The sequence below is a fragment of the Tenrec ecaudatus genome, chromosome 3 (genome assembly GCF_050624435.1).
Source record: "Tenrec ecaudatus isolate mTenEca1 chromosome 3, mTenEca1.hap1, whole genome shotgun sequence".
NCBI classification, from domain to species: Eukaryota; Metazoa; Chordata; class Mammalia; order Afrosoricida; family Tenrecidae; genus Tenrec; species Tenrec ecaudatus.
This window is the reverse complement of record NC_134532.1, coordinates 167,916,988-167,933,131: the sequence shown is the minus strand read 5'-3', so window position 1 is coordinate 167,933,131 and position 16,144 is coordinate 167,916,988. Positions and strand designations below refer to the sequence as shown.

The window sequence follows — 16,144 nt, the reverse complement described above, 5'->3', positions numbered from 1 at the left end:
TTTGAACCATATGTAACTGGCTTGTTTAAGGGTCAAGAATGATCAAAGAGTGTCAGTTGCATATGACTACACCTAGTAAAATTGATTTAAGGCGGAGACAAGTCATTGGGGGGACGTGACAATTTTCTTCAGAAATAGAACCAAGTCACACTCAATTGTACACTCAGCAGTCTGAACTCACACTCTTGTCTGTTGAATGAAAAAGAAATCCTGGTCTGCTTCAGGCTGGAGATAGTATCAGGCAGCTTTACTTTTATCATGGGAATGGGCCTGCGTGGGCTCTCCTAGGCCCCTTTCAGCCTTAGTCAACGAATCTCTGCAGTTTTCACTGTGTGTACAGTTTGCTGAGCAATAGGATGCAGATAGTAATGGCAGTAGAGGACACTGGGAGTCCAAGACCAAGGAAGAGAGCCCCTGACCTAGGCCAGGAATCTTTTATTCCTGGAGGTCACAACTTTGAAAGTTCGATTGTTTCTTAGGTCTTCATGGAAGCTCTGGGAAACTGACTGGCTCGACTTCTAGTCTGAATAAGCTCACTGTTCAGAGCTCAGGGAACCGCAGATCTCAGTCATCTTCCTTGTTGGATATGGGAAACATGTCCGCCTCCGATCTCGATGTCGCCGACAGAACCAAATTTGATAAGGTAAAATTAAGCCACCCACGTGTCCTTGGACAGTAGGATGCATTTTCTGTGTGACAGCAGTTTGCTGCTGCTTTGCGTAGACGTGTCGGAAGCCTCGGGTGCTGTTGGCGCTCTTAAACGGGAACTTGCCAACTCTAAATCCCAAAAGAACATTAGTAAGCGAAATGGACATTCCCGGTCATATAGAAACACTAGATGCTTATTAAAATTTGTTTGTTGTAAATCATAAAGTGTTGGCATCTACTAAAATCTTAAGTCTTTAAGCAAAGAGGAATTAGCAGCGTTGAACTAAGTAAGTCTAAAGTGCCTCTCTTTCTGTTCCTCTTTGCAGATGTAACAGTCAGTAACAATGTTTTACTTTAGTATGTCCCGAATCACTTTCAGCCTTGTTAAAGTTGTATGTGTCTTGTCAACTAGTCAATCTTGCAAGAAGTACTTCTTTGTAACTGCTCTGAGGTTGAACGTGAATTAAATGTGGAGTGTTACCCTTGAGCACTGAGTGCAATTCTTTCACTCGAGGATCCTTTTGATTTTCTTTAGATATTTGAACAGGTACTAAGTGAACTGGAGCCCCTGTGTCTGGCAGAACAGGACTTTATAAGTAAATTTTTCAAACTACAGCAACACCAAAGTATGCCTGGAACTATGGTATGATTCACATTTATTTTGACTACTATTGTAATTAATATATGATCTCAGTTTCAAAATCAGAACGAAAAGAAAGACCAGCATGCAGACTTTTGTTATGCCACAAGATAATTAAAATCAATGATCGTTGGCGTGTGGGGATCTAATTTAATACCCCAGAATGTCTTAAGTCTAAACTTTTACTAACTTTGTAGCAGGCAATGGATATAAAAGAAAAACTGATATCAAAGAATAGTAAAGTTCCTTTTCTCTTGTGTAATTACTCATGTAAGTAGCTGATCAACTAAGCATGTTGGCACCTCTCATTACTTAATGCTCACGGTTCTTTGCAGGTGCCTTTTAAACTCGTTAACTTTCTCGTTATTTAAATAGCAATTTTTACTCGGTAGTTGTTACCATGAAATGTTATAATTAATTTTTTTAAAGATGGTTTTCAAGTGAGTACACCATGCTCTAGCAAAAAGATGGTCTCGTGCAGTGGTCCTCAGCCTGTGGGTCGCGACCCCTTTGGGGGCTGAGCCACCCTTTCAGAGGGGTCGCCTGATTCATAACAGTAGTAAGCTTACAGTTAGGAAGAGTAAGGAAATAATGTGATGGCTGGGGGTCAGCACCGCATGAACCGTATGAAAGGTTCGCGGCATCGGGAGGGTTGAGAACCGCTGGTCTAGTGAGAGCTCCAAAGGTTTGAATCGCTGTTGACTCTTTAACGAACTATATGGGACTTTAGACCAATTACTTAACCCCCTTTTTTCTCATCTGTAAAGTGCATAGGGAAAATGCCTCTTCCTCCCCTCCTCTAGTGAAGCATAAGAGTAAGATTTGCCAGAATAGCTTGGAAAACGTACAAACATAATTTAAGTAGAGTGATTTTTTAATTAAAGTCACCTCAAAAAGTTACACCTGGGGGAGCAATCTTTTCAAAGCACCCATAGAGGGAAGGAGCCATTAAAGGGTTGTGCATGGGGTGGTTATTACTGTTGTTAAATGTGCTAACTCACTGGCCTCTGTAAGGGTTCTGGATAGCAGTTTTTCTCTCCCTTTTTTCAAACTTAATTGGGATTGAATAATACATGTATCATCCCATAGTTCAATCACATCTACCAGAATTGTACAGTTGCTACCACAACCCGTTTCCAAACATTCTTTTTCTACATGGACCCCTTCAACCCACCACCCCCCAAACCCTTATTTTACTTGCTGTCTCTGTTGGTTCATCAATCCTGGGTTTCATATACCGAAAAACGGAAGAACAAATAACAGTTTCAAGATTTTGACCTCAGTGAAATAACGATTCTGAAGTGTGCCCTAATGTAAACAAACAATACCAACCAAACATATGGAAAATGTTGAATACCAGATCAGGCCCAGCATGCATCCTAGGGGGATCTGCTGACAAAGTGTTCACTGTTAGGTCAGATTGATGCCCTTAATCTTCTATAGTCAACTCTCTAACGCCCTCTGTTTAGTAACGACTTCCCTCCTCTCCCGCAATTGTGGGTAGATTCACCAGGAGCTTGTCTTGATAGCATTTCTTAATGCTGAACTTCTCCATATGAGAATGATTGATGGAGTATGTCCATCTTTTCTTCTTTCCTGAAAGTTGGTACTAGCCCTCTAGCTGTACCTTCGTAAAGAGCCTATACCGTTGTACAGCTTAATCAGCAATACTACTTTTTAAAAAACATTTTATTAGGGGCTCATACAACTCTTATCACAATCCATGCATATACATACATCAATTGTACAAAGCACATCTGTAAATGCTACTTTTTAAAACCGTGATTTTTTTTTTTCATAATGTAGTTTCTCTGAGGAATTTTAAGACTGTCTAGGCTTTTGCTTTCTAGACTGGGCAAAGTGTTGGTCTTTTATCATGTAAAGTACCTGAATCCCTTTTGCAGAGTGAAGCGGAAGATCTGGATGGAGGAGCATTTTCTCGGCAGCATACCTCTGGCATGCCTCTGCCTGTCTCGTCCGAGTACGTGCTGGTTGTTATCCGCGGCTGATGGGGGGCTGGGATTTCAGCTGAGCCTAGAGGAGGGCTGCGCACGAAGGGCATGATGACAGTGTGACCCAGCCACACAGCACCAGCGTGCACAGCTGTTGTCTCACTGAACATTTTACTGCCCCGCATTAAACTGCTCGAGTCATTCTTTGAATCACTAACCACAGGGTAAAAAGCAATCAATTCTGGCGTTTGCTTGGGAGAAAGGTAGTCTTTGAATTGCAGTGTATTTCTCAGATACCAAAAGACACATCTCAGGACGCATCAGTTATGTAGAGCGGCCAAATGGAGTTTGCAGAACGAGATCTGTAGGTTGAAACGTGTGGAGTATTTCGGTTGCTGCCAGGTGCTGTGCAGTCCGTTACCGGTCCCCGAGACCTGTGTGCCGGTCCTGCGTCCTCCTCACAGCTGTTACGCTTGAGCGGTGGGCCCGTCAAAGTTAGAAACTTGCCGCATGAAAGCTAAAACATTCGCCATTTTGAAAACACAGGCAGATTAAAGTGAAAGATGCGTTCGCCTGAAGCTTGCAAGAGCTTTCTGTATTTTGTATGCTTTGCCCAGGAAAGACATGGTCCGCCAAATGATGATTCGAATATTCCGCTGCATCGAGCCAGAGCTGAACAACCTGATCGCCTTAGGAGACAAAATCGATAGCTTCAACTCCCTTTACATGCTCGTCAAAATGAGCCATCACGTTTGGACTGCGCAGAATGTGGACCCCGCGTCCTTCCTGAGTACGACCCTGGGGAATGTTCTGGTGACCGTCAAAAGGAACTTTGACAAATGCATTGTAAGTTTGTTTGTTTTTCAGTAGCTTTGAGTTCTAGCTTATGGCTTGAAACATAGGCAGATGTATTGAAGAGATTGCCAGCTGACGGGGGCAGGTGGGCTGGTCACCCTCCCCACAAAACCATGAAGCAGGATGCTGGCTGCAACATCGCTGAGCAGACCCGTGTCCCTGCTGCACCCACTGTGCCCGCAGCTCAGCGAACTCCCGGGCGGGGCCTGGAGATCGGTTGCTAAGAGAGCCTCCAGATGATTCTCTGATGCCTTGGTGTGCAGATGGTGACCACAGACTAATGCAGCCATTGAAACTGACTATCCACTTGGAATGATTGTTTCTTTATTAATCTAGCCCAACAATAAAATCATAAGTTGTATTATTGTAATTGCTTAAAATTTTAATTGTTCATAAATTATTTCAATTACCCTTGAACAACTTTAATAGTTTTCTTGATTTGTTTTAAGGATAAATAATTCTTACAGAACTTCTACCAAGCATCCTCTCCCCCATGCCCATCCCCCAGTTAATAAGAAAAAAAGTCTTTAACAGTATTGTTATTGTCTGTTAGCTTTGGGTAAACGTGTAGATATAAATTGAGCTGGGCCAGGTCCTCAGAAAATGCCATCTTATTAATGGACCTAGGAAGAGAGGATATATTTCTGCTCTGAAATGTTTTTAGTTAATGAAATCACTAGTATTACTGTGTAACCTCTATGTTATAGTCACATTATAAATATCCATTAGGTAATTGAGACTGAAAATATTAAGAGCTCTTGTAATCTATGGAATTCTTTGTACTTAAAAATCGTGCTTATTGGGATTGTTAACATATAGAAAGCTCAACTGTTAGCTCAGTAGCCTGTTAATCCACCTTTCCTTCTTAATTGTCTCTGACTCGGTTTCCACACTATCCGAAAGTGGAGGATGTTAATTTACACGGGAAAATGTTTTGAGTGTTTACAGACCCAGGAAGAAACCTACCCAGTCACACCAAGAGACACATAGATGTAGAAGAGCATTCATCGACACGCTTCAAAGCAACGGGGACACGGTGCTGAGGTGGGAGGTGTGCGGGGACGCCACCGCTGCTGCCCGGGCCTAGCGCTGCCTCTTTAGAGAGGCAGATCTTGAGCTCTGGTGTCGCCTTCCTCCTGTTCCCTGCAAGCAGTTTCTCCTGAAGCTCCTTCCAGCTCCCGGAAACACATTCACGTAGTTAGGCCTGCCACTGAAGTGTTAGGCCAGTGTGAGCCCTTAAAGTTCCTCCTGTGGGCCCCTCGCTTCTTCAGAGCCCGTGGTTACCTCGCAGCCTGACTGCAGCCACATAATCTGTAGGCAAAGGAGGTGTGGCCACAGGCGAGGAAATGGGTCCAGCCTGACATCGTTGGGACCCGGAGTGATGCGGGGGCTCCACATTTCAAACTGTAAAGGCTTCATCGCTGTACCTATAAAGTGGAATCATGTCTAGTGCCTCTCAGCCCAGCAGGGTGCAGTAGTCAAAGCAGAGGATGTGATGGCAGGTAGAGAGAGACCTGGGCTCACCTGACTGCCCGACCCAGAGTAACTTATTGCCGACCAATGGTAGCTAATAGTGGTGGTGGCGGGACGAATAGTAGTAATTAATAACAGTTTATAGAAGAAGGTGAATGTTACTGCAATACCATAACCTAGGAAAAGGCACAAATTCACAATTTCTCCTAAAATGCATGTATTTCCAAAGGACTTCCCTTTAGCCACCTCTCTGTCTCTGAGTTTAACTTGGGTCTTCTCACAGGTGGAGTGCATGTGTTCCGTAAGACTTGTGTGTGCTACAGCTGGAGACCAGAGCAGAGGCACAGAAAAGCTGAAAGGGAATGAGTTTGTGTAGCAGCAAAAGGCAGGCTGCAGACAGTGGCTCAGAGCGTCCGAGCTCGGGTCTCTTCTGGTGCTCAAGCTCAGCAAATCGGGTGCTCTCCAAAGAGAGCAGGGCTCTGAAAGCTAACCAAGCCGGAACCAGGGATGGAATGAGATAGTAACTGACACAGCAGACTGCCCAGCGGAACCCCGCAGTCTGCTTTTCACGATCCCTCGCACTTTTCTGGCCTAGAATGATGTGATTTGGCTGAATTGCGTGTGGCGTGGGGCTGGTAGCCGCTAGGGTGTGCTGGTAGATTACCTTCACTAAAGCCCCTAAGAGCTTCTGGTGCCCACAGTGTGACTGGCTCTCAGCTGGAAAGAGGCGCCTTCAACGGGCAGCGAGAAATGTGATGCTCTTATCGCAGATCCATTTCCTGGTAATGCTTTCCTCAAGTGAACGCACCCCCTCTAGCCTACCAGGCACAAAGCCGAGCCCCTGGGGGTGTAGTGGTGACCCTCGGGGCTACCAACTGCAGGGTCAGCGTTGGAAGCAGCCTGCCGCTCTGGGCAAAAGGTGAAGCTTTCTCCTCTCGTAAAGTAGTGGAACCCACAGGGCGCTGTGAGTTGGAATTGATTGATGGCCGTGAGTTTGGTTTTGGCGCACCAAACCCCGGAAGGGCGACTGGCAAAGGTTTTCCTATGAATGCAGGCTACAACTTGAGAAGAAGGTAGAACCTCAATTATGGATAATCATGAGTGGATCTTTGAGAACGTGTATCTTAATTCCACCTACATAAGCATCTGTTTTGTATTTTTTACCATTATGCACAAGCACTTTGATGCTGAACTAATTTAGAATAAGTAGCTAATAAATATACAGAAGACTATGTAATGAAAGTTCATAATAGAAACGCTGGTCTGCCCCCAGTCCAGTCCCCCAAAATAATACAGAAACGTTTATCTAGAGTAGTGTTTCCCAAAGTGGGCAGTGCCAGCCTCTTAGTGGGGGCACTGGAACAGTTTGGGGGGCTGCAAGAGCAGATAGCTACAGTTTGTCCTGGACTAAGATTTCAGTTTCCAAAGGGGTGCTGAGTACTTTTTATTTTCCTGAAAAGGGGACACTAAGGCCAAATAAGTTTGGGAACCTATGATCCAGACAGATTCTCAGCTAGTGAGAACAGTAGATAGCTTTGATTACCAAAGCTGGCCACATCAGAACTAACTGAAATACACTGGCAATTTCTCGTGTGTTCTCTGGGTTCCACTCTGACCCCAAAAGGAGCAAGAGCCTTGTCCTTCTCTCTTATACAAGGTAGAAATGTTTATTGGTTGGTGGTCTTTCAACACATTCTTGAAGTTCCTAAGCCTTGCCTACATTTTGTTTTCAATGGTTTGGGCATTTTATTTGGGTATGTTTTTTTTCAATTAGGAAACTTTTGTCTCTGTAAACCTATAAAAGTAGTTTTTCTTATTAGCCCCATTCTGTTTCATCTGTCGTCAGTAAGTCTACAAAATGTTGTAGCTCTGAATGATGCCCTGCCTCTGTGATATACACGTGATACGCATTTATCATTGTATGTCATTTCTCACTTGCTTGGCTTTCTCTGTCCCTTGCTTTCTGCCAATCTTTAGAGCAACCAAATAAGGCAAATGGAGGAAGTAAAGATCTCAAAGAAGAGTAAAGTAGGAATTCTTCCATTTGTTGCCGAATTTGAAGAATTTGCAGGACTAGCGGAATCAATCTTTAAAAATGCGGAGCGCCGTGGAGACCTGGATAAAGCGTACACCAAACTGATCCGAGGGGTCTTTGTGAATGGTAAGCTCTGTTCTAAGGAGTTTGTTTGTTGTTGTTGTTGTTGTTGGCTGGTTGTTTTCCTTTGTTCTGCTCATGTGGAAATTGTTCTGCTCATGTGGAAGATACACGTGTTCCTTCATTCCATGTATCATGATTTATGAACCAAATTTGCTATTCCTTTGATTCTAGTTTCCCATGTGTATCTTTGTGTGCTTGTCCAATCATTTCCTGAGTGGGAATGACGAGAAGGGGAATTGCTCGGTCAAGGGGATGGCCATTCAGAAAGCTTAGACCAGCTGAGAGCCACGAGCGGTCAGTGAAGCCCCCATCCGTGTGCCCCCATGCTGGCTCTCACTGGGTGTTAGCACTGTCGCTCCTTTGGAGCATTCCCACTTGCCTCCGTCGAGTGGTTGGCCAGCCGGAGGTCTCGCGCTAATTGCCGCGGGCTCCTCTGCCCGTGTCTACCCTGTCGAGGTGCTTTATCTTCCTCTCGGAAGGAACAGAGTGTAGACCCTTCATCATTAGGGTTGCAGAAGGATATTTTTTCCATTTGCTTTTAATCCTGTGGTGCCTCTGCATAAGAGTTTTCGCATTGTATGTAAGAATTGTCCGTCTTTCCTCTTGTGACTTCTCCTCAGTTTGGGGGCTCCTGTAGAAAGGCAGACCGTACTACCATGAACTAGATTTTAAATCGTGTGGGACTTGTTGTCTCATGCACTGACTCATTCGTTTGGAGTCCTTCACTGGGTAGTCGGAACGGTCAGTGTGCTCTGCTGCTCAGAGACCAGGTGGACGGTCTGTCTCCGCACATGCGCCTGGGAGGAAAGCCGCTTTCCCTTCAAAACTGCAGCCATTGAACCCTGTGGGGCCCAGGCGGTCTGCCACAGGGGTTGTCTTGAGGCAACATAGCAACTGGGCGTGTGTTGTTTTCGTTGATTGCACTGTAAATGTGTAAGCAATTGAGAATTTGGTTTGCTAGAAGCTGGAAAATTGGGATCTAAATCTAGTATATTCAAAAGGGCCAGCGAGTTGCCCTAAGACATTTGAATAATGGATCATTTGCCCACAGATTTGGAGTGCCGACTTTGTCAAGTGTGAAATCTCCTCCACATACCCGTGCGACTGTTTTAGAGTGACCCGACCCCTTTAGTAGGCTTAGGCGGATGGGAAGAATTCTCTAGCATATTTTATTAGTGTTCAGAAAGAAGCATAACTGTGAAACTAACAAATTAAAACATAATAATAAGCCTTTTTTTATAGCTAAATTTCATCACATTGCTATCAGTTGTTGTTAGGTGCCATCAACTTGGTTCCAACCCCTCGTGACCCTGTGCACAACAGACTGAAGCATGGCCTGGCCCTGGCCATCCTCCCGTGCTGGCCAGTCGTTCCTGGGCATGAGCCCAGTGTTGTAACCACTGTGTCCGTCCATCTCCTGGAGGGACTTCCTCCTTTTCGCTGCCCCTCTACTTTACCAAGCATGATGTCCTTCTATAGGGACTGGTCTCTCATGATAACATGTCCAAAGTATGTTAGACGGAGTCTCACCATGCTTACCCCTGAGGCCACTTCTGAGGACCATTCTGGCTCTACTTCAAGACACGTTAGTTTGCCCCTTTCTGCTTTCAGACACGTGGTTATACCTTGTTTTGTTTTATTTTGTTTTTTCAGTGGAGAAAGTAGCCAATGAAAGCCAGAAGACCCCCAGGGATGTTGTTATGATGGAGAACTTTCACCATATTTTTGCAACTCTCTCTCGTTTGAAAATCTCATGTCTAGAAGCTGAAAAAAAAGAAGCTAAGCAAAAATACACAGATCACCTTCAGTCTTACGTCATTTACTCCTTAGGGCAGCCACTTGAAAAACTAAATGTAAGTATAGCTCCAACTGACTCAAATTACACCTCCTTCACATGTGGGTAACACGGGGCGTTTATGCCAAAGCTGTTCCCAGGTTGGTTAAGGGGGAAAAGCAAGAGAGATTCAGTCATGGAAACTGCCCATGTGCCAAGAACTACTGAGATTCATTGTACGTATTGTTTCTCAGAGTAGCATGATATCCCTCTCACAAATGAGGAAACAAAACAAATAAGGCAGCTTGTAGGTAGCAAAGCTGGCCACCGACCTAGATGAGGCCTTTCTCACCAGATCAGCCCTTTTCCCGTTTCTTACCTCGTGAGGGGGCAACTTCGCCCGTAGTTCAGGTAAAGCTTTCAAGCTAAGAGGAAATGGAAAGTTGCTTTTTTTAATTAATTGATCCTCCCCCACCCCCCCCACATGACTTGAGTCATTTCCTAGAGCAAGTCTGACCATTACAATTAAATGCTAGTTTTAAAGAACTTAGCAACCTAGTGAAAGCATGAAGGGAGCATTCTCTTTGTCCAAAATGTGCGTTGCTTTCCATAGGTTTTTGACTTGAAATTAGAATATTAACTTGAAATGAAGACCATGTATCTGTTATCCAGATTTCAAAGAGATAATTAAAAGGCCTCTAATCGAAGGCATGGGTTAAAGCGCACCAGTACTTGTGAGGGTGGTGCAGGGCCGTGTGGCGTTTCGTTCGGTCCGTTGTGCGTGGGGTCACTGTGGGTCAGAATCGACTCCACAGCACCTCACACCAACAACAGTGAAATGCAGACTCGTTCCTTATGGACGTGAAGAAAAGACAGGTTTTCCTTTAATAAAGTAATGTGTCTCAAACATTGTTTTAAAGATAAATCCATTGATTTTCTTAGCCAGTTAATTTTATTCACATTGAAATTGTATTATCATTGGAGATGTTTTTAGTTACTGTACGTAGAGTGGCATTGTCTCTTGTGTTGGGCAGATGCCTTGGGTCAGTCATCCAAGGCAAACCCAAGTCCACCTTGCTGAGACCACTGTGCGCTGCATGTTGCCTGCAGTGCTGGCTCGCGTGTGAGGCTGTGTGTCCAGCTCAGACCAGACAGGGCTGAGCACCTCTAGCAGAGTCGGGGGTGGGGGGGTGGGGAGGGGTTGGCTGAAGTTTGTGGGTGGCCCCAGGAGGGCTGTTGGCACCTCCTCTAAAGGCATTGCCTTTGGGATCACATTGAAATGGAAAGCACTGCTGGGTCATTGATCACCTCACCATCCCGTAGGAGCCCTGGGCAGTGCGATGAAACATGAAAAGTAGGAGCTCCGGAAAGAAGCATCAAGATCACCATTATTTGCATGTGACTTGTGCAAAATATTGGTTTCCAGTAAAGTGGCAGGATTCAAAATACATACATGAAAACCAGTTTTCTTTCATGCACTTCAGTAATAACCAATTAGAAGCGTATGCAGAAAGAAATTACAAAAGCAAACACACCAAGCACCAGCTTACTGAAGAAAAAACAAAGGATAATGAAAACCACTAACTGCTGAGGAAATGTTGATCAAAGTCACTGGAAAGCTGGGCCTCTTGGATAGCGCACACGTGTAAACATGCCAAACAGGAAAGCTGTTTACGCCCTCTCCAACGAGATCCTAATACACAGGACAAAGGAACCATCACCGATTAATAGAAAGTCTTTGAATTAACTCCGGAACTGGTTCCAGGAAAGTAGCTGAGGTTAGGAGGGCTGGGTAGAAAATAAAGGACTACAGTAAACACTGGAGAGAGAGCGAGAGAGGCATTTAAAAGCTAGAAGAAAAGGTGTTACTCTCCATATATTGTTACATGCCCACATGGTGTAGCCCCGGGCTGTAGAGAACCGCTCTGAGGGTCTCACACCTGTGGCTTTCCCGAGGCAGGTGGCCAGGCCTTACTTCACTGCGACGCTGGTGGGGGTGGGGGTGGGGGGGGTGGATTGAGTTGCTCACCTTTCCTTCGGTAGCCCCGTGGTTAACTATTGCAAGACCCAGGGCCCCCAGGGTCAGGACTATGAAGATCGTAAAAGCAATAGAAATTAAAAGGATATTTTATTCACATAAAAATGTTAGCTTCTCCATATTAAAAAGACAAAAACACATGAAAGGTAACTTGAATCGAATAACTGGAGCAGAACAATGCTGTATGTTTCATGTAAAAGATCGCTTTAAAATCACTTATAAAACCCCAGACCCCAGTGTATAAATCAGCGAGGGAGTCAGAGCATGACTAATGTTAACTTCATTTAACATCGAAGAATCGTGAAATAAACTTTTCCACCCCTCAAAGCAACAAAGGCTGCTATTGTGTATGGTCAGGTGTAGTATTCTAAGGCACAGTTGATAGAAATAAAAGTTGTTTGAACTTTCCTGGGAAGCAGTGTGTGTCGATGACGAATCATCAGAATGTGTGATCGCCTCAATAATTGTCATCCTAGAAACGCTGATGTGTCCAAAGGATATTTATGATAACCGTATTTATACTAGGTTTTAAAATACAATATTTATTCACTGGATAGAATATTTTATAGCAATTCAAATTTATATTTAGAAAAAAGCACATAACCTTAAATAGAAAAATATAAATGGAAGACCATCTCGAATACTAACTAGTTGTGTCTGAGTGGTGTGATAGGAAGTGACGGAGACTCGATCCTTTAGACTTTCCTACAAATGTTGTCTTGTTTTTGTAGAGTGGAGATGTACTCTTTTGTAGCCAGATTTGTTTTTCCTACTAGAAGGGACCTGAGGAGCCATGTTCAGTGACTCTTTCTGTCCGTTTCCTTGAAGCACTTCTTTGAAGGTGTTGAAGCGCGCGTGGCACAAGGTATCCGAGAGGAGGAAGTGAGCTACCAACTGGCGTTTAACAAGCAGGAGCTGCGGAAGGTGATCAAGGAGTACCCGGGGAAGGAAGTGAAGAAAGGCCTGGATAACCTCTACAAGAAGGTCGATAAGCATCTGTGTGAAGAGGAGAACTTACTTCAGGTATGCTTGGTTCCGTGTCAGCGTGTGGCATGTTATACAGCCATTAGAACGGGGGGTGGAGGGGGGGTGTTGAAGAGTCTTACGTAAGTTCTTCTAAAAGCACGACAGATTTTCTAATTTGCACGTAGGAGAAAAGCTCCACCAATTACAGGCTAGAGTCCTGACTTGGGAGGAAGAAAGATACATTGTTAATCAGTTTCCATGGCTGTTCTTGTACATACTGTGCCTTTCCTGTGGTGAGGTTTTGGCTCTGGCTCTGTTAAGTTACCAAGGGAGTCAGTACGGTGGAGGGGTCCTGAGCATGAGAATCACCATTAGAATGGGCGCCTAATCGAGCGGCAGAAAACTGCATGGCTCTGGGCCAGTTGCTTGCCCTTTGTGAGACTCCTCCTTCCTGGAAAAGTGGGACTAAGACCTCTCTCAAGCAGCGGGCACTCGCCATCACTATGTTCACGTCGTGGATGAGAAACAGCGCTCAGAGAGGCTATGACCCAGATCCCATTCCTCACGGGTGGAAGCAGCCACCCTCATAAACTGTCCTGAGGGGCCCAGAAAGGCGTTGGGGTAACCTTGATTCCGATAGCATGGAAGGTCTCGTGAAGGAGATTGCTTTTGTGTTGGGCTCAGAAAGGAACTATTTGACCAGTCAAAGTAAGAAGGGAGCAGCGTCCTAGGTGGACTTTGACTGACACATGCACGTTTGGGCATCCTCAAGGGACTCTAATCGTGTTTCTTGTCAATGTTCTTTGAGTTTGCAGGACAAAAACAAGTCTGGAGGGGCAATGAATTAAGGCATCAGATCTTCTGTGGACTTCCCTAGTCATTGTCCCAACTTTCACACACAGGAGGGCACTGCAAACAGCACGGCTTGGGTCAGGTGCACCTTAGTCTTCAAAGTTACATCCTTGAGAATCCCCCAGAATAAGCCACTGTAACCTTCTGAGCTGATCTTTCTTCCTTGGATTTAACTGGCCCAGCGGATCCCCTTGGAATCCGCTGTTTAGTTTGTTTGTTTGTTGTTAAGGAACCTATTGTGAGAAGTCTAAGACAGCTGTATTCCCAAGAGAACTTTCCTGCCACCGTCCACTGATCACAGACATGTTGAAATACATCTTGTTGGGATAAGCCCACCCATGTATGAGCTGGAACCCTGGTACCATGCCTTTGGCCTTATCCTCATCCCTTCACTCCTTGTTCCTCACAAGGAGCTTCCACAGGGATGTCGTCCTCCTTCCAGTGTGCAGAAGTACTCAGAACAGTGACTATACTGAGGAACAACTCCTGAAAGTGGGAGGAGCTACGGTTTTAACGCCAAAAGGCATGTTCTTAATCACTGCACTCTATGAAATTCATAGAATATCTTTTCTTAATAGTTATATTGGCATATAGTTCGTATATCATACAATTTAATTTTTCAGTCGTATTGATTTGTACACTAAAATTGATTGTGGAGATGATTGTACAACTCTTCTTAATATGACTGAACTATTGTATTGTATGATGTGTCAATTATATACCAATAAAACTGTTGAGAACAAAAAAGATTTGTGCAATCATTACCACAATCAACTTTAGAACATTTTCTTCTCATTCTCGTTGTTCGCTCCCCACTTCCACCCTTCCTCCCCTGCCATGCCCCTCGGCAATCCAGTTACTGCCTCTATAGATCTGTCACACATTTCATATACAGAAAATCATACAAAACACAGACAGGAAGCAAGCAAACAAAAACAACAATGACTAGGCAAAGTGTGGCAAAACCTCAATTAGAAAGAAAGCAGAAATTATTAAAAACTGAAACAACTTTAGAATGGGTCAGAAGGGAGATCAAATGACAAGACACTATATTTTAACCTAATTACATCTGCCTTAATCAACCTTACAGTGCTCCTTGCCTGATAGCAATGTTCACATGGTCACATGTCCCCTGGACTATGGTCAGAGGGGAGTCACCAGAGGCTCAATCCCCATGTGGAGACCCTGCAAATGGACTGGGGGCTTACACTGCCATCCACAGCCTTCTGCAAGCCAGGCGTTCACAATTTAAACTCTGATACCATTCCCTCATTCAGATTTGGATTTTATTATTTACAATCCTTGAATCACACAGGCTGTGCGCTGCTTCCATATGAACTTAGTTGATGCCTCACTTAGATGGTTGCTTGTTTTGAGACAAAGTGTAGAATTTTGGTGTAGAATATATCTTGACGTTCTCTCTGCTTAATGATTTTTCTCAGGTGGTGTGGCACTCCATGCAAGATGAATTTATTCGCCAATATAAGCACTTCGAAGGCTTGATAGCTCGCTGTTATCCTGGGTCTGGTGTTACGATGGAATTCACAATTCAGGACATTTTGGATTATTGCTCCAGTATTGCCCAGTCCCACTGAACCTCGTGAAAGAAGACACAGTAAAGTACAACACCCTAAGCACACCAGGTGCTACTCAGAACCCAGTCTGAGGATTTTATGCATTAAACGTCAAATTAACAGGTAACACCATTCCAAAAGAGACTAAATACAAAAGTACAAACCTGTGTGGAAATTTAATATGGCTGTGGACTAAAAGCATTTATTACATCATAAAATTCCATTGGCATTTTTTATGACCGAACAGGCAAGTATCCTTGTTTGCCTAGTTATTGCCCTACATCTAAAGCACTGGGAGTTCTTCAGTTTTCACTAATTCTCTCCTACTTATCAATCAAGAGACTACTAAAATATTGTACAGAATTTGTCCTTCCTCCCCCCTCCCATCTGACTAATGTGTATACGGATAAGGAAGTTCACGCGATGGCATTGTACACTTGGGCTTTGAGGATTATGTAAGTGTGGCGATGACTACCGATCTGAAATAAAGACATTTTCAACATAAGTTACAGAAGCTAATTTTGTACGTAAGTCTCTTATGAACTACCTTTTGTATAAAAGCCAAGTGCTTAAGAAACATCGTATAATAAATTAATTGCATGTCCCTGCACCTGAAAACAGTTTAAAATGTGATACTAAAAAAGATAACATCGATAATAACATCAAATAGATTGAGTGTACTGTATTAAAAATCTGACAAAATAGATGTCATTTATGGAAACTTTTTTAAACTATTAGAAGATAAAGAAAGTCTCAAGTGCATGGTGCAAACCCCCCTGGGAAGTGCAAACGGCGTGTACTGCTGTTAGGAATTGAGGTGTGAGCCCTTCCCTGTGCACCTCAGAGAAAGACGTGGCAATCTACTTCCAAACATTCATCTATTAAGAAGCCTCCGGAGCAAAGGTCTACTCTGACACATGGGGTCGATATGAATTGGGATCAATTCAGTAGCAGCTGTTAGAGTGTTTTTGTATTTTAAATAAGTGGAGGGATATTTCATATTTTCAGATAAGAGTACAACATGGTAGAAATGCCAAATATCCCCAAAATGAAAGATTCAGTGTAAGTCCGGTAAAAATGGTGTTTCGTTTTTTTGGAATTTGACAAACTGACTTTTAAAATGTACATGAAGGAACAAAATGCTAGTAGCCAAGACACTCACAGATAACAAGGTAGACAGTTGCCTTAGTCAAAGTTTCAAAGCACTATTTCCC

At 43.9% G+C, this 16,144-nt stretch overlaps 1 protein-coding gene across 1 annotated transcript in view; it reads left to right on the top strand.

Moving 5' to 3' along the window:
* EXOC1 (exocyst complex component 1) overlaps window positions 1-15,435 on the top strand; it is a 54,248-nt gene extending 38,813 nt beyond the window's left edge. Inside the window, exons 11-18 of the mRNA XM_075544288.1 lie at window positions 480-643; window positions 1,184-1,291; window positions 3,193-3,269; window positions 3,858-4,086; window positions 7,546-7,729; window positions 9,380-9,579; window positions 12,367-12,561; window positions 14,799-15,435. Coding sequence (XP_075400403.1) covers window positions 480-643; window positions 1,184-1,291; window positions 3,193-3,269; window positions 3,858-4,086; window positions 7,546-7,729; window positions 9,380-9,579; window positions 12,367-12,561; window positions 14,799-14,951 — 1,310 coding nt within the window. The 3' untranslated portion in view covers window positions 14,952-15,435. The remainder of the gene's footprint in view (window positions 1-479; window positions 644-1,183; window positions 1,292-3,192; window positions 3,270-3,857; window positions 4,087-7,545; window positions 7,730-9,379; window positions 9,580-12,366; window positions 12,562-14,798) is intronic.
* The last annotated feature ends 709 nt before the right edge of the window (window positions 15,436-16,144 follow it).